At 51.6% G+C, this 18,099-nt stretch overlaps 1 protein-coding gene across 5 annotated transcripts in view; it reads right to left on the bottom strand.

Moving 5' to 3' along the window:
• The window catches only part of LOC111151623 (kinase suppressor of ras 1), a 163,609-nt gene extending 156,975 nt beyond the window's left edge, over positions 1-6,634 (bottom strand). For 2 of the 5 annotated variants that reach the window (XM_022509724.1, XM_022509730.1), the window contains exon 1: positions 6,091-6,633. In XM_022509724.1, coding sequence (XP_022365432.1) covers positions 6,091-6,321 — 231 coding nt within the window. In that variant the 5' untranslated portion in view covers positions 6,322-6,633. Of the gene's footprint in view, positions 1-6,090 lie in introns of all 5 variants that reach the window. The other 3 variants (XM_022509726.1, XM_022509727.1, XM_022509729.1) reach the window with 3 other exon arrangements.
• Between the last annotated feature and the right edge of the window lie 11,465 nt (positions 6,635-18,099).

Raw genomic sequence — 18,099 nt, forward strand, 5'->3', positions numbered from 1 at the left:
ATGTATCTGCATGTACTGATGCAGAGATAAGATACTGCATTATAAAGCAACGCACATGGGACACCTGGATGGCTCAGCTGGTTAAGCGTCTGCCCTTGGCTCAGGTCATGATCCCAGAGTCCTAGGATTGAACCCCGAGTCAGGCTCCCTGCTAGGCAGGAGGCCTGCTTCTCCTTCACCCACTCCCCGCTGCTTGTGTTCCCTCTCTTGCTGTGTCTCTCTCTGTCATATAAATAAATAAAATCTTAAAAACAAAAACAAATAAAGCAATGCACATGGTATACTCCATAAATATATACGTGTATGTCTGTATGTAAATGAGGACAGAAACACTGGAAGAATATACAGCAAAATGTTAATAAGAATTAACCAGATCGGGGCACCTGGGTGGCTCAGTGGGTTAAAGCCTCTGCCTTCGGCTCAGGTCATGGTCCCAGGGTCCTGGGATCAAGTCCCACATGGGGCTCTCTGCTCTGTGGGGAGCCTGCTTCTCCCTCTCTCTCTGCCTACCTCTCTGCCTACTTGTGATCTCTGTCAAGTAAATAAATAAAATCTTTTAAAAAAGAATTAAACAGATTTGGGGCGCCTGGGTGGCTCAGTGGGTTAAGCCTCTGCCTTCGGCTCAGGTCATGATCTCAGGGTCCTGGGATCAAGCCCCGCATCGGGCTCTCTGCTCAGCAGGGAGCCTGCTTCCCCCTCTCTCTCTGCCTGCTGCTTTGTCTACTTGTGATCTCTCTCTCTCTCTCTGTCAAATAAATAAAATCTTAAAAAAAAAAAAAATTAACCAGATCTGAGAGGTGGCATTCTGGGTGTTTTTATTTTTCTTTTGTTCATCCGTATTTTTTTTTTTTTTTACACCGAACACAGACCATTATGTGTATTTCTAAAATATTTCTGTAAAAAGTAGAAAGCTAAAGAATATGCCGTGCATCCGAGGGATTACTCAGAAAGTATAAGGCAGGTATCCATTAAAAAAATTATGAGCAAGCTGATCTCCAGGCAGCTTCTCGTTTCTCAGCGACACCAGCAGCACAGGGCTCGTTGCATCACAGACCTGTCTTTGAACTAGAGGGAAGCAGCCCCAACCCCAGCTCAGAGGCTGCACAGCCTGCAGCGGCCACCAGTAGACCCAGTCCCTGGGAACGGAGCAACCCAGCAAACGCCCCTGGACTGCCTGTGTTACTGGCCACTTCCTGGGGCTCAGCAGCCACGATTCTGAACAGAATGGCCAGCGTGGCCGCTAGAGGCAGTTGCAAGGTTCAGAATGTAGGTTCTGAAGACAAGGCAACCCAGGTCTGGTCCAGGTCTGGTCCACCTACTCACTCAGGCCTCTGAGCCCTCCATGTCTTCATTTGCAAATGAGACAAAACCCTTCTACGGCAAAATATGCCGAGGGCCTGGCAGAGTGCTCGACCCAGAACAGGTGATCAAGACTGTTTCTGTTCCATGTCCACCCTCACTGAGCAGGCAGGCCCATTTCCATATCCCCAAAGGTACCTGCACGGCTTTTTTTCCCCTGAATATGAGGGAAGATTCTGATCCATCTCTTCTGAAAAGACACAGACTTTCTAAAAAGCACAGCTTAGAGAGACATGGTCGCAGGTGTTGCTACATCTCCCCATGACTGCAGGAACTGCCACCAAGGACCAGGCCCTCTGCAGTCCCTCTTCAGACCACAGCCAGCAGGCAGGGCTAGAATCTTTGTGGTGGGGAATGCAGCTCCCCAGAATGTGGGGCCGGCCCAGAGGGGAAGGAGGCCTTCCCATTATTGTCCCCAGGCAGCAAGCCAGCGGCCTCCTGGCGCTCACTCCTGGCCTCCCGAACTTGGGCTACAGATGTGGTAAGGCCTTCCTCCAGCACCACTCAGCCCTCCCCAGCCTTGGCAAACGGTAGCACCCTCTCCAGGCCACTGCTGCGAACGCCGGGGACGAGTTCCACCAGGGGAAAAGCTACCAAGACGAAAGGAGACACCAAAGGGGACAGCACCCCATCTCTGCATCCCTCCAGCAGGAGGCTGCTACTCTGGCAATGGAGCAGGAGAGAAATGGTCCACTCCAGAGCAACAGCTGGTAGGGGAAAGGGAAACCTGATTTTGCTCGAATTTCTGCAGGGGACGTGACCTGGGACACCAGGACTCTGCAAATACGTCCCATGACAACAGAAGGCTAGCCTGGCCAACCATTTGGTCATATTCCCAATTCCTAAGCAGTCAGCAAGCCATGTTACTTGGAGGCACTATGGTTCACCTGCCTGGCTCCCCACTGGATTCCAAGCGTCCCCCAAAGACCAGGAGAGCAACCTCCCTACCACTGAATCCTTCCCAGGGTGGCTGCCCCTAGCTCAGCAGGCAAACCAGTAATAACAAAAGGTGTGTCAAGTTTACACAAGGCCCAAGGGCCTGATCTGTGAGGACGAACGGCATCCCCTCTCCTTTCCAGAAGTTCGGGGTGGGGTGCGGGGACCATGGGGAGAGCTCGGGTACTCCACACAGCAGGGTTCTGACCTGGGTCACCCATAATCAAGCTGGGTGAAAGGCAAGCCCCACTGACCTTCTGAGTAGCAGCAGGGTCTTCCCCGGGGGGCCTCCTGGCTCCTGGGCAATTCCTCAGGGAAGGGGCCCCAATGCAGACTATACCCACCATTCCTCCCCACTGGTGCCTTCCCAGCAGGCCCATGGGCAAGATCCTTCAGGAACTCCTTTCTCCAAGTCACTTGCATTGGAGGGGTTTCTCTCTAAAAGAGCATAAGGTAGGGAGACTTGGTATGCCATAGCCTCTTCTGGAAAGTGCTAGCAGGGAGGCAGAAAAGGGCAAAGTTACCATGCCCCTAAATGTGAATCTTCATGAGGCACTGTTATCTCCACAGAGCCCAGCAGAGACTTAGCCCACAAAGGATGAATATATGAGGGAATGAACTGGCATGGGGGTTCCAGGCCCAGATGTGAGGCCAGCCAGGTGTTCTCTGTGAGTACATCTGGGAATGAGAACATTCTATCCCTCCTCCATGGAGTTCTCAGACCCCCTGGGAGGGTCTGATGGAGACAGGGCCCCAGCTTCCGCTATGATGAAGCGGCCTCACGGCAAAGTTTACAGGTTCTGACTCTGAGTGCAGATTTTGTCTCCCCTTCCTCCCCACCTAGAGAGAAACAATTGTGTGGTGAAGGTTGGTGGATTTCTAGGAAATATCAGGAGGCTGAGAAGGACCCAGCAGCACCGGCTGGCAGATAGGAGGCAAACATTAAGCCCCAGCTCCTTCCACTCTTTTGAATCCCAAACAATACCGCTACGCCGAATCTCGGACACCAGCAGGTGCGCCCAAGTCCAAGACTTCCAGCGGCCTCCCACGTGCTGTTTCTGCCAGGGAACGCTTCCTCAACGAAGGCCAGAGTGGGCTGGGGTTCATTTCTCCATTCTGGGAAAAGTCGGATAAGCCAAGCCCTCTGGTGAGCCCCTTTCTTTAAAAGCCAGGAATCCAACGTTGCAAGCACGGTCTCTGGGGGCCCTGGCCTGGCATATGAGAGAGGAGCCCACAGAACAGAAAAGAAAGCCAGAGCAGACATTGCCACTGCCCTGTCTACCTCACTACACACTGGTGGGATTGTCTCCTGGCCTGGGTCAGCCATCTCCAGGAAACAAGAGCCAGCTCTGTCGAAGTACCTTCCCCTGAAGGTGGCGTGGGTTATGAATGCCACTGGACTCTCCCCAGGGAAAGCTGATAGGCAGAATCTTTTGGTAGTAAGACACGGACTTACAGGCTCGCAACACTGCAGGTTTCTGCCGTCTCATCCCCATTTTACAGATGGGAAAGCTTGAGGTTCAGAAGTCATGGGACTTGCCCAAGGTCACACAGTGAGTCCCCAAACCTGAATCCAAAGCTGTCCACCACACTGTCCCTATCAGCAGAACTCTATGACTAATACACTTCTCCCCCTATTTTATCACTTTGGTAGATCTATTAGAACTATTTTTAAATGGGGACATGTTAACAAACGTTTGATTCAACCCAACTGAGGCCCCTTCATGAAACCACCAAATTTAGAGCCACAAGAGCCTGAAAAGATCCACTCCAGCCTCCCTGTTCAGGTTAGGAGGTTAAGGCCTCCAGGGTGAACTAGCTGGAGGCAGCCCCAGGGAAAAAAAGTTTTTGAGATCTAAATTCCCATCCCAAAAAACAAAGCAGATCCTCCCTTTTGAGGGAATGGGATGGACCCAAACCCACATCACAATGGAAAGAACAGGGACCTGGGTATTCCTCTTTGGGACTTTGGATGGGTTTCTGGCTACCAGAGCCCATCCTCCAATAAACCCTCGGGAGGGAAACCACTGAATAAACATAGCCCAGAGACCTAAAGAGTGGGATGCTTTGGGGTGTCCTGATGCCATACCTTTGCCAAAACAAATGACTCTGGAAGTCAGGGTACCCAGAGGGCAAGGCGCTGTTTCCAGAGAATGAACAGGAACTGGTTCTCCTGTATCCACTCTGTGAACCAGGAGCTTCTCTGAGTGACATGGGGACAATCCGAGAGAGGCCCACACAGAGAACTTTCTCTCGTCTCAGTAACACAGCAGTCCAACCAGACACATGCTGCCGGACAACGATCCCTCCTCCCACATCGAAGCCACACAGGCCCCCTATTGTGTCAGTTTAAAAACTGAACTTTGCTGGGCAAACACATTCGGCTGTGTTCAAGAAACCAGTTTCATTCGCCACTTGGGAAACAGCAGCATGCATGCAAGAAGGGACAGCTGGGGGGGTGGGGGGTGTTGTTGGTTGGTTTGTTTTTTAAGCAAAGCCCTGGTCATCACTGCTATAGCAACTAGAACAGAAAGGAGACTAGCCAGCACCGATTAGATAGATGCTTCCAATGTTCCTGGTTTTGTAGCTCTTAAGAAAACAGAACTGCAGGAGAGAAGTCATTTTGGATCAAACAGGGATTCCAGTTACTGGTGTGCTCAAATCACGGACTGGCCCTCTGACAGCTGGCGAAGGCAATCAGCAATTGGGGGGGGGGGGGTGAGAAACTAAGGTTCTAATAAAACAAAACATCCCCAGATCTGCAGAAGGCCAGATGTGCCAGTGCAAGGTGGAAAGAAGATGGGGTAGCAATTAAGTGGTGCCTGGCATTTCACAGCCTTTCCAGTCTCTGGACAAAAGCTAGTTGGGAATGCACTAGTTTCCCTCTATTGTGTATGGGGGAGGGTGAGTCTCCCCCACCCCACCCCTTCTGAGAACCCAACCACCCTTCTGACTGGTTCTTCCAAACCCTTTAAATACTGCACTTCCCGGCTATAATTTGAGGGAGGAGGGCCTGCAGATCTGATTTCTTCTTTACACCGGAGACCGGCTCCTCCTAAACCCCTTAAATAGTGTCATCTTCCCACCAAAGGCGTCGTGCCCCAGCAGTCCTCCCTAAAGCAAAATCCAGTGTGTGAGGAGGAGTGGGGGAGTCGCTGGGTAATTATATTTCGAGCAGTGAAATGCTGTGGCTGTGCGAAAGGAAAGCACCAAATGCCTGAACGGTAAAAATGCAGTTTCAGCAAACACGTTTCTGAAAAGCGGCAGACAAAAATCCTGGGAGGAAAGGAAAGGAAGGAACAAGCCGGAGTCTGGGGCGTGAGGGGAAGACACACACACACAGAGAGAGAGAAAGAGAGAGAGAGAGAATGGCGGGCGTGTGGTCACACTTTAGGGGGACCCCCCACGCCTCGTCACCCCGGCCCACGGCTGCTCGTCACAGTCACAGAGATAAAAGTCCAGGGTGTGACTCAGTGGGAGAATGAGTCCTGCAGCCCCGCAAAATGGAAATGGGGTGGGGGCAGAGATAGGGAAGCACGGGATGCCCGCGGGCAGCCCACCCCGCCCACGGGCGCCTCCAGCCTCCACCCCAGTTCCCACTCCGCCCCTCCCCCTCCAAATCCCGCCCAAGGTGAGGAGCTGGTCCTGGGTCCCCAAGCCGCCTCATCAGCGAGTGGAGGAAGGAGAGGAAGCCTCAAAGGGGCGACCCGAGCTCCAGGATGCATCTGGGAACGAGTGCACATGGGCAGCGAGGGAGGTACTGGGGGCCGCTTCCCGGGCGCGCGGCCCCCTTACCTCCAGAGTCCGGATCTCCTGCTGGGTGAGGTCGTTGGACACCGCGCACTTGGTACGCAGCCCGCGCAGGCTGCCGATGGAGATGTCGATGAGCTTCTGGAGCTGCCCGCACTGCTGCAGCGCCCGGCTGGCTGCGGCCCCGGGGCCCCCGTCCGCCGCCGCCGCGTCCCCCGCGCCGCGGCCCTCCTTCTTCTCCCCCATCGCCGCCGCGCGCAGCGCTGCTCTATCCATGCCTCGGCATCGGGGCCGCGGGGTGGCCGAGGCGGAGAGCCCGGGGGCGCGGGCGCCTCGGGAGGGAATCCGCGAGCGGGAAGGGCTGGACCAGGAGCGCCCCTCGGCGCAGCCGGAGCCCGGACGCTGGGACGACCGGCCGCAGAACCCGCTGCTCACGCCGCCCGAGCCGCGGCGGCAAAGCGAAAGCCGCGGCGACCCGACGGCTGCGGCTCCCGAAGCTTTTAAGTGGCCGCGGGGGCCGGGTCAGGGGAGCTGGGCATGCTGGGACTTGTAGTCCGCGCCGCGCACCTGCCGCCCGGCCCGCGCCCTCGGGGCCGGGATCCGCTTCCCGAGCCCTGAGCCCCGCACCCTGTGGTCCAGACTTTCCCCCTCCGCTGCGGGCTCTGGCTGTGCGAGACCGCCCCGCCTCTGCGCCCCGGGAGTGGCTGCAGCAGCCAGCTCCTCCCCCGGGCTCCTAGAGCCGGGGGAAGCCTAGTCTCCCCGCCCTCTCCGTCCCTCCCCACCGCACTCCCGCCTCCAGCCTGGGGGCTTCCCACGACCCCCGGATGGGGCGGGGCAGGGGCAGGAGGGTCCGCTTCCTGCAATTCTGCAGCCGCAGCTGAACCCTTGGAAGATGGGGACATTGGAGATTCCAGGATTTCTATGTGGGCTTAGGGGCCGCCATCTAGTGGGAAGGGGCCTAAAGTACTCGTCCTCCGGCTGGTTCACAGAGCATTGGACTCTCAATTGTCTATACCAACCGGAATGCTCAGATCTGGAGAAGGACAGCAAGGGCTTTCTTCAGGAGCCTATTTTCCCACCAAAATAAGTATCCCATCCCTCCTCCACCCCAACCGAGCAGGCGAGTCCAGAAGCCTGGGATGGCACATTGATTTGTCATGGGCTTGGTGCGCTCTAGAGCAGACACCCTGCGCTCAAATTCACACTCTACCTAGCTGTGTGACTTGGGCAAAGTGAGCTCACCTTTGAGTGTCTGACTTTCCCCATCAGTAAAAATGGGTTGATTATAGTACCTATCTCATAGGGTTCCTATAAAGAATGAGTTAATGTATGGACCTGAACTGATTACTGACACATATATCACTGGATAAATGATGGTATTTGCTACAAGTGAACCTAAGATCTCCTAAACTGAACTTAAAAACTCTTTAAAAACACAGTCCCAGACCCGGTCTGTGGACACAGGCACAGAACCGCTACTGGCCTGGGTGCGCCGGCCTGTCTATGCCTTCTAACTCAGCATTCAAGCTGCAACCCATCTCCCCACTCTTCCTCCAACCCCCACCCTCGACCTCCTGCCGGGTTCACATGTGCCCTTAGCTAAACTGAAAAGCCAAGACTCTAATCAAAAGCACACAATTCCATACTTCCAACATCTGCTATCCAGAAGGAATATCTCTAAATTTTCTCTTGTAAGTGCCTTGGCTGCAGAAGTGGCTGGCTAATTTATCTTCGTATCCTCTTCCCAGAGCCAAATACAGCGCCTGGCCCACAGCAGGAGCTCCATGAAGTTGTGCAACCCATTTCACGAATTCTTCAGGCAGATCCTATACTGAGTTTCTCCTATCTTTCAGGCCAGCCCTGGCCTGGGCACTTTCTCTCTGTGCCTGTCTTGTCTGTCTCCCCCTCTTTTTTGAAGAATGAGAATTGAACAGGAGGTAGGGGCACAGCATTGTATTCCTGCTTGAACTCTACACATAGGACCAGGGGGCATTTTATATTAAACCTTCCTTTAATGTCATTTGAAATTTCAAAACTAAAATACAAAACTATGATAACTTTAAAATGTGCTTTTGCAAACTCACCCGTCCGCTGAGAATCTTCTGAAACACAAGAGGCTTCCTTCCTAACTCTTGACCCTTTCCACTCCTCACTTAATTTAAAACAGGATTCCCTGTTCTGTATCTATGAAGCCCCCCACCCTGACTGTCACCTTAGCCCTGTCCACGGTCATTGCAGAAGAGTCGTAACTTCCCTGAAAGGGAACTGTGTCCCTGTTGTTCTCTACCTGAGTGTGAATCAGAATCTCCTGGAAGGCTTGGTAACAGGCAGTGATGGACCCCACCTTTATGGTTTCTCATTCAGTGCCGTGAGGATGGGGCTGGAGAATGTGCGTATTTTGTTTTGTTTTTTCAAGATTTTATTTATTTATTTATTTGCCAGAGAGAGAGAACAAGGGAGCACAAGCAGGGGGAGTAACAGGCAGAGGGAGAGATAGAAGCAGACTGCCCGCTGAGCAGAGAACCCGATGTCAGACTTGATCCCAGGACCCTGGAATCATGACCTGAGCCAAAGGCAGATGCTTAATCAATCGACTGAGCCGCCCAGGCACCCCACGAATTTGCACTTCCAGCAAGTCCTCAGGTGCTGCTGCTGCTGCTGCTGCTGCTGCTGCTGCCTCCACAGGTCTGGGAGCCTGAACTTTGAGAAGCGTTGGTGCGGAGGAAGGTCAATGGGCCCAAAGAACTATCTCCAGGGACCGTCCATAGTGTGTCCCAGCTGATGAAGAATCTGTTTGTTCAGCAGCAAGAGAGGCCGGGCTTGAGTGACAGGCTCGCTCTAACTCAATTCACAAACGGTTTCCTGGTAAGTGCCTATTTATGCTATAATGGCCACTGGGGCCTGGTTGGCACATTCTCCGCCAGGGCCACTTCAGGTAGGAAGCCATATCCTGAGGAGAGTAACTGTCTGCCAGGCAGTGGTGTTGGGGCTGGAGACTGGACAAGCCCCAGCTCTCTGGTTGCTGTCCCACCAGGCTCCAAGCGCCTGGGCCCCCTTCTGTGGACACGGCCTTCCGTGTCCTGTTCTGCTGAAACCAGTCAGTCAGCCACTGGCTTCCTACTCCCTCCATCTCGGAGGCAGGGAGGCCCTTCTCAAGCGGGTTTCGGGATCCCCCCAGCCACACGCTTACAGAATAGCCTCTTAGAGATGCAGAAAGCACGGCTTTAAAAATAATCCTTCCATTCATCCCTTTAACATTCAGTAAGTACTCCTCAAGTGTTTACTTATGTGGCTGGCCCTCTTCTAGGCTCAGTGAAACGGTAGCGAACAAAACAAAAATCCTTACGCTCCGGGAATTTGTATTCTGGCCAGAGAAGACAGACAAGAAAGAAAGAAGTGTAATGAATGCCCAGGGTGGCAGATGGTAACAGGTTCTGGAACACAGCAGAAAGCAGGGAGAGGGACGGGGAATGTGGCCTTCACCACCTTCCCTGGAGCTGTTTCAGGGAGTGCGGTTCTCAGTCCTGGCTCCGAATGGCTCTCTGACCCCCGGCAAGCCCTCTCTAATCTCAGAGTCTTTCTCCTCATTTGCAAGATGGAGGTCACGTGTTGTGAGGGTGAACAGAGAGAATTCTGCAAAGCCATGGTCACCAATAAGGGTCTGACATATTTATTTTTATTTATTGGTTAAATGATTACTATGGGCAGCATGGTTCCAAGCACCTTAGTTAACTCACTTAACTAATGTTAGTTACTTTCCTTTCCCATCCTCCCGAGTGAGACTCTCCTGGTTCAATGAATTCATTCATTATGCGGGGATTCTTAGGTTCAACTTCATCTCCAGGCTCTTGAGACTTTTTCTGTGGCATCCTCAGTACAGAGAGTTCTCGCCTTCCTTTCCCCCTCCCCTCTGCCTCAGGCACCTGCTTTACCTGCACACTAGGTCTTTGAAGCTTGCAAAACCCTGTGTGTGTCCTAACACCACGGCAGTCATGTGGGCAAGTTCACGCTTAGACCCAGCAGGCATGAGAGGGGCACCTGCCATGTTCCAGGCTCTGGGATAGGCCAAGCAAAGGAAACCAAGTCCTTATTCCTGTGCAACAAACCTGAGAGTGGAGACTGGAAGTTCACAAGTCAAAAAATATATTACCAGAATAAATTCGAAGAAGGATAAGTGGTGTGAAGTGGGGGGAGCTAAGATCTAAATAAGGAGAAGGAGCAAGCCATGTGGAGCTCCGGGAAGGGGGCATTCTAGGCAATGGGAACATCATATGCAAATGGCCTGAGGCAGGAACAACTTGGCATACTCTGGGAACAGAATGAAGGCCAGTGTGGCTACAGCACAATCAGAGAAGAACAGGGGTTGGAGAGGATGGGGGAGAGGGACTCCTGGGAAGAGGCCGATAAAGTAGGACTTGGGCAGGAAGTTTGGATTCTTCTCTTTGTTACTCCTAATGTGGTCCAAGATTCCTGCATTGCCTGGGAACTTGTTAGAAATGCAAGGTCTCCAGCCTCATCCCAGAGCAGCTGAATCACAGCCTGGATTTTAGCAAGACCCCCATTTGACTTGAGTGAGTGTATGTTCAAGTTTTAGAAGCATAGCTCTCTAAGTATGTGTAAAGAAAGCTACATTCCTAGCAATTTTAAGGGTTTTAAAACATCTCTCCGACCCCATGAAGGGTGGATGTGAGAGAGACAGGCGTCCTCAGCAGCGGCACTGGTTTTGAGACTGTTGCAGTGGCCCAGGTGAGGTCCCAGGAGCAGAATGAAGCCTAGGAGTGCGAGGAGGATACGGAAGAAATAGACGGGATGCCCGACAAGCCCAAGGGTTGGATGTGGAAGGAGGAAAGAAACGGTTTGGGCCATCTTGGCCACTGACCTCCCCCCCCCAGGACACTGGGGGAACACTGTCAGAGGAGCCTTACCCTGCCTTCGGGGTGGCCACACCCACTCGCCCCATTCCCACCTCCAAGCCCAGTGGTCTCAGGACTGACAGGTAGGTGTCAGATTTCTCTTAGAACCTAGGGGTTGGGTTAGCCTGGTGGTGGGTATTAAGGAGGGCACGTATTGCATGGAGCACTGGGTGTGATGCATAAATAATAAATCTTGGAACACTGAAAAAATAAAATAAAGTTTAAGTATCAAAAAAAAAAAGAAAAAACAAGAATCTAGTACAGGAGAAGCTTTGTTTTCATGGATTTTACCCTCAATCAAACTATCCAGGAAATGCACGGAGTAACCCTGGAGAGATGGACTCTGTTATCTGTTCCTGGCGCTCATTCATTCATTCTTTCATGCATTCACCAAAGGTTCACTGAGCCAATATGCAATGTGCTACGCCTTGTGCTAGCCTCTGGGTGCAGAACAGTAAGTGATACATCACTTTATAGTTTATAAATAGACTCTCTTTTGAAAGGAAAGCTCAGAGTCACCTGTGCTGTGCTTCCTAAGGCCCGTGCCATCTTGCTCGCCATCTATAAAACCCCACGGGAGCCCCGTTGACCTCAAGGTGAAGTATGAATTCCTGAAACAAGGCCCACAAGGTCCTTCATTCCCAGGGCCCACTGCCCTGTCCAAGTGCATGGGCCCCTCAAAGCTTTTTTTGCGTCAATGTCCCAATTTTAAGAATCTGATGACAATAAAAAGTGTCTCTCTACGAAAGAAAAATACATGCACGCTCACAATTGTGAAACAACGTCCTCGGGTTTGTGGGGCCCCCTTAAGGGTATCCGTGAACTTGAGGGCTGTAGATAAGCTTAGAAGCCCTGCTAAGCGGTTGCTCCTGACTGCCTTTACTCAACAATTGCGGGTCACACGAGGGAATGTCATGTCACTGTGACCTTGCTCAGCTCTCGCTTCTGCCTGCAGTCCTTCCTCTCCACCTCCCCATGTGCATTTCCACTGATCCTGGAGAGGGAGCTCACATGCCCCCTACCCCCTCTCCCACAACAGAATAGATCTTTCTAACTTCCAAATGCCCATAGAACTTTACACACACCACGTATTTTTGGTTCTTCCCCTGCCCGTTTCCCTGGACTGGATAATGAGCCTTTTGGACTCAGACAGATTCTCTATGACCTTGAGAGAAGTTGTGCTCCCTGAGCAACCTCCCTGAGCTTGTGCTCCCTCATCTGTAAAAATGAGTCTAATAATCTCTCCCTCCAGCACAGGATGTAGCAAGTACTGGGTGTTTTAGACAACCCACAAATCACTGAACTCTACCTCTGAAACTAGTAATACACTATATGTTAAGTAACTGAATTTAAATTAAAAAAAAAAATCTCTCCCTTCAGGGTGGCGCAGAGAGATAAAGGAGAGAGATAGGCCCGCCACACCACAGTGCTTACACGTGATTGAATAAACAAATGATGGATTGCATTTTATTTTCTTTAAAGGTTTTATTTATTTATTTGAGAGAGAGAATGAGCACAAGCAGGAGCAGAGGGAGAGAGGGAGGGAGAAGCAGGCTCCCTATTGAGCCTGGAACCCTACCCAGGGTTCAATCCCAGGACCCCAGGAGCATAAGCCACACAGGAGCCCCTCCACTTTCCAATCCTTGCCCTTTGGAGCCACCCGAGCTTGCTCCAAATCCTGGGGTTTCTCATACCAGTCTTCCACAGGCTCCAGCTACGTCACCAGTCTCCAGCTTCTCCCCACCGCCATGCTTCATCCACCTTCCCACCGGCTCCCATTGTCACCGTCATCCACTATCCCCTGCACTTGGCCTTCCTGCCCTCCTTAACCCACAGAGAGTCCTTGCTCTATCACGATGGTTGGTCCCCGGCAAGCCCCCATCAGTGAACTCTGCCCCCTCTTCCCGCCAGAGGAACCTGGCTAACGAAGTCCCAGCCCTCATAAAACCCAGCCCTCCACAGGCCTCCAGGCCTGTGCCAGAGCAGTGGAACGATGTTGGAGAAAAACACAGCTCTGCTGACGGGCTGCTCTTTAAATTCGTGACCGCAAACCTCAAATTGGCACTTCTCAGGCCTGGCAAGCCTACCAACCTTTCCTAGAAAGTTCATTTTCCCATTCTCAGAGATGGCTGTATCTTTTTTTTTTTCCTTAAAGATTTTATTTATTTATTTATTTGTCAGAGAGAGAGAAAGAGCACAATCAGGGGGAGGGGCAGTCAGAGGGAGAAGCAGGCTCCCTGCTGAGCAAGGAGCCCAATGCGGGGCTCGATCCCAGACCCTGAGATCATGACCTGAGTCGAAGGCAGATGCTTAACCCACTGAGCCACCCAAGAAATGGATATTTCATGCTTTCTTCTACCAATTACCTTGTACTCGTCAGTTAGTGTTCTTGGCTCATCCTTCAGTGAGAAACTAGAGGCCATCAGACCAAATCTACAGCCCTCCTGCCCTGTGCTTGTGTGTGCTCCCCACCCATGCTCCTGTGACCACAGAAGAGGTGCCCTGGATCCATCCCCTCCAGCAGGCTCGAGGCTTCCACTCCAGCAAGTATCCTGCTTTTCCCTGCATCATCATTTTCTCCTTTTCTGTCCTGTTATTCTCATTTGCAAACAAACATGTTCTGTTCTCCCCCTTCAGGAAAGAAAGAATGAAAGAAAGGAAGAGGAAGGAAGGGAGGGAGGGAGGGAGGGAGTGGGTGGGTGGAAGGGAAGGGAGGAAGGAAAGAAAGAGAGGGAGGGAGGAAGGAAGGAAGGAAGGGAGGGAGAAAGAGAGATGGAGGGAAAGAAGGAAGGAAGGAAGGAAGGAAGACAGACAGATGGGCCTCTGGGCGGCTCAGTGGGTTTTCCCTTCCAGACTTTTCAGCTCTTCTGCCTTTGCCTCCTCTTGGCTGAACCCTCTTGGGAACATTCTAGCAGGACCATCTAGGTGATACAGTACAAAAGGGCCCCCCTCCCAGAGCCCAGAGCAGGACACGGATGGGCAGAGAGCAGATCTTGGATGGGAGACCGGCCAGCACCCCTTGCTTTTACCCCAAATGCCCTTCCAGCTTCTGCCGTTTCTCTGCTAACTTTCGTAGCAGAACTTCTTAGAAGAGCTGTCTACACTCAATTTCTTTACTTCTCATGCGTTCTCCAACCTACTGGTCCAGTTTGGTCTCATAATACAGCCTGCCGACCTTTCCACCGAAGTTCCTCGTTTCGTGGTTGCCAGTGGTGGCCATGATCCCAGATGAGAGACAGCCGCTCGAGCAGTGGTCACATCACCATCCTGAGACAGTTCTCTTGGCTTCTGTGCCCCTCAGACTTCTGTTTTCCTCCCTGCCTCTCTGAGAGCTGGTGCTTGGTCTTCCTTGCCAGCCCCACCTCCTCTTCATCAGCTTGCTCTGGAGCTCCATCCAGGACCTGTGAGGACTGTCACCTTCATGCCCCTTCTCCGGTTGAGCAGGTGCATGGTGGCTTCTTACCCTTCAGCTCTCAGCTCACATGCCACCTCTCCGCAGAGGCTCCCCGTGACCACACTCCCCAGAGCAGCCACTCCCGCCCTTGGAGCTGGGTCATGCTGCCCTGTTTGTTTCCTTCCTCGGCCTTGTAGCTATTTGCCAACCTGCTTGGCTTATAGATTTGTTTCCTTCTTTATGTAGGGACTTGTTAGCCGGCAGTGGCGCCCATTCCTACACCCCTAGTACTTAACACCAGTGCAAAGTACAGAGCAGGTGCTAAAATAACAGTTGTTGCCTGAATGATCAGGAACTTTGCCAATGTCACACAACAAGATAAAGCCGATCATTTAAGAACGCTGTTTTGCTTTTGCAAGGCTGAATTTCCTGAGAGGCACTTAAATATCTTATTGGATCCTTTGAAAGCAATTCCCTTTCCTGTTCAGTTTATACTCACATCTATTATACGTATATGTGGAAATAACCTGAGCAGAGAATCTGGCAATACAGATTAGGAAGTAGATGGGGCTCTGTGTTAGTGCCACATAGCTCCATAAAGTAAAGACTCAGAAAGATATCATCTCTTGGCCCCATCTGGTTAATGGTCAAGGCCCAGGTCAAGGGCCAGCACTGTGGAATGAGGCCAGACCTGGATTTGAATTCCATCTGTAGGGTGCCTGCATGGCTCAGTTGGTCAAGCGTCTGCCTTCAACTCAGGTCATGATCCCAGGGTCCTGGGATCGAGTCTCATGTCGTCAGGATCCCTGCTCAGCAGGAGAGCTGGCTTCTCCCTCTCCCTCTGGCCCTCCCCACCCCCGTGTTCTCTCTCTCTCTCATTCTGCTCTCTCTCTCTCTCAATAAATTAAATCTTTTTAAAAATTCCATGTTAACCTTCATTCATAAACTTAACCAAGTCACTTTACCTCTCTGAGCCTCTAGGTTCTCCTGTATAACTGCCTGGCTAGGGCTGTCACGAGGATTAAGTGAACAGCGCTTGAAAAGCCCTCAGCCCCTGAGCCTGGCAGTGGAAGCATACTGTATTAGTTCCAATCATTTCCACAGCTCTGATACAATTTTCCAATTTCAGAAGCCTCCCACTGATCACAGCCTGCAAAAGGGAGCGACGAACGGGAATCGGGGAGGTGAGGGCTGGCACCTGTTTCTGGCACGTTGTTTGAAAGGTGGCAGGAAATGGCTAGAAATGAAACATAATGTAATATCCCCACCAGGGTCAAAGAACTGAAAGGTTATGGTGTCCCCGTTCCCATGAATAGGAATAAAAAATAAGACCACAAAAATTAAAAAAAAAATCAAAATAAGACCACAAAACACAAAATCTGCATGTATGCTAAAGTGCAAATGACTTTTTTTTCTCCCTAGATTTTCTAATTGCAAAATTCTAGACAAATTTATGGAAGCCGAGCTCTTTATTTTCCAGTGCCCTTGCTGTGTTGCCTGCCCCTAGGTAATCCAGCACATATCCGACACCAGGTTCAACATTTCCTAGGGTCTGGCTGCCCAGAGATGCTTCTACACCTGTAATGTAACAGCTGTAATGTAACTAATGATAATGATAGTGTGTTGCCTTTTTTATTGTCCCACTGTTTTTTTTTTTTTCTCCTAAGATTTTATTTATTTATTTGACAGACAGAGATCACAAGTAGGCAGAGAGGCAGGCAGAGAGAGAGGGGGAAGCAGGCTTCCTGCTAAGCAGAGAGCACGATGCGGGGCTCCATCCCAGGACCCTGAGATCATGACCTGAGCCAAAGGCAGAGGCTTAACCCACTGAGCCACCCAGGTGCTCCAGTCCCATTGTTTTTGAAATTCATCAGAGTCTTTTCACCTAGATTACTTTGCTTGAACTCCACATCTTCGGGAAGTGGTTGGTACTGCTTGGGTTTAAACCCAGAGAAATTGATTGTTGAGGGGGTTTGCCCCACATTCACAGGATAACCAAAATGTAGCCTAGGCCCCTGGACCTACCAGATCTCAAGCCAAATGATTCGAATTACTCTTCGCCTAGCGATCACCCACTCATCTTTTACTCATGTTTTACTTTGCTTGATATTACAAGCAAACTCACAACGCAAGACTCCAGACCTAGGTTCTGCCTCTTCCTAGAAGGCCTCCCTCCCCTCCCAGCTGGCCAGGCTCCCTCTTCCAAACTTCCAACATACCGTGCTGGGTCCCAGCATCACAGGACACCCCACCTCAAAACACTTTGTGTCCTCTCCTGCCTCCTGCCCTGGGCCATGAGTAATCTGAGGGAAGGGATCTTTGCTCGTTGCAAGAGTGCTCCAAAAAGTCTGTGGCTCGTCACTGAACCAAATGAACCTATTTAATGAGTATAAAGATGTTTCCCAAGCTGGATTTCATCTGCTGGGAAGACTTGTTTTACAAGAAATTAAGGCGGCACTAACCTAGTCCTAGGCAGAAGACAGACTTGGAAAGGTTCCCTCCTGCCACCTCCAGCTCCCCATAAACACAACTGTGTCCCTGAAATACCATCACTGGAGAAGAGTCTGTTGTCTTGGACTGATATTCTTATTCCCCTGATGGGACTATAGAGAGCTGGGTGGGTGGATAAGTGCCTGAAGGGAAGGGGGCTGCTGAAAGATACTAGTTCCTACAATTATTTACATACCTGCCAATCACCCCCATTCTATGCAGGCTGAAATGCATCAGACCTGGTCCATTCCCTGTGGCCTGAGGATCCAAGGGGACTCTCAGGTTCAGGGGCATAAAACGAGGTCACGTTTCGGGTTAATAGCACACTTATAAGGAATTGAAACATTCATCCTCCTTAATCACAGTCTTCACCCAGGCCCTGTCCCTGAGGGTGTCTAGGCCTCCCCTTTGGGAGCTAAACCTGTCCACACAAAGCTCCCACATCTGTGATGGGCCTCAGCCAGCCCCGGGTGCCAGGCGCCAGCGCAACCTTGTTGAGACACGCTCCAATCTTCCTTGACTTAAGTCCTCTCTTGCAAAATAGGGCCCCCTCCTAGCCCTGGAGTTGACTTCCCCCTCAAGATTTCTGCATTCTTAGGAGAGATGCAGCCAAAGCCATAGCCTGATGCCCTGTGTGTCCCTTGGAGTAGAACGAGAGAACACGGACTACATCTCCAGGACTGTCTGCCTTTTCTCCATTCGTTCGTTCAACTCATTCGTTCCCTCACCAGGTCTATCTTAAGGATTTAGCAGCCTCCACTCTCAGCATGGGGTAGGGGCCACTGTCCAGAAAGGAACAGATGTGGCCCCTTCCCTCATGGAGATAACGTTCCTGTGGGGGAAGACAGGCAATTAGCCAGTATGCAACAGAGCAACCAGGACACCCTCAGACAGCTAGTGAGAAGGGCTTTGGACAAAAGAATGCACTATGATTTGGTAGATTGGGAGTAAATTCAAACAGTGTCATATAGTAGGTGACGTTTTATCTGAGCAGTGCAAGTCACGGGGGCCACCATGTGCAGATCCGTGGGGCAGAGGGCAGCTCACGCAAAGCCCCCGGAACAGGAACCGGCTGGGTACCCGGGGATTTCTCCGAGTCCAGAAGCTAGGGGGTTGCAGGAGACTGGATTTTCCTCGAGTGAGGGGTGCAGGATTGCAAGAGGGCTGTGGGCAAGTATGAGAAGCTCTCCCATAACTTGCTCCCCACAGAGGCCAGGGTTCTTGAAACAGGAAAGCAGAGTTCTCAGGACAAGAACA

The sequence above is a fragment of the Enhydra lutris genome, unplaced genomic scaffold (assembly GCF_002288905.1).
Source record: "Enhydra lutris kenyoni isolate GAN:26980312 unplaced genomic scaffold, ASM228890v2 scaffoldscaffold26, whole genome shotgun sequence".
NCBI classification, from domain to species: domain Eukaryota; kingdom Metazoa; phylum Chordata; class Mammalia; order Carnivora; family Mustelidae; genus Enhydra; species Enhydra lutris.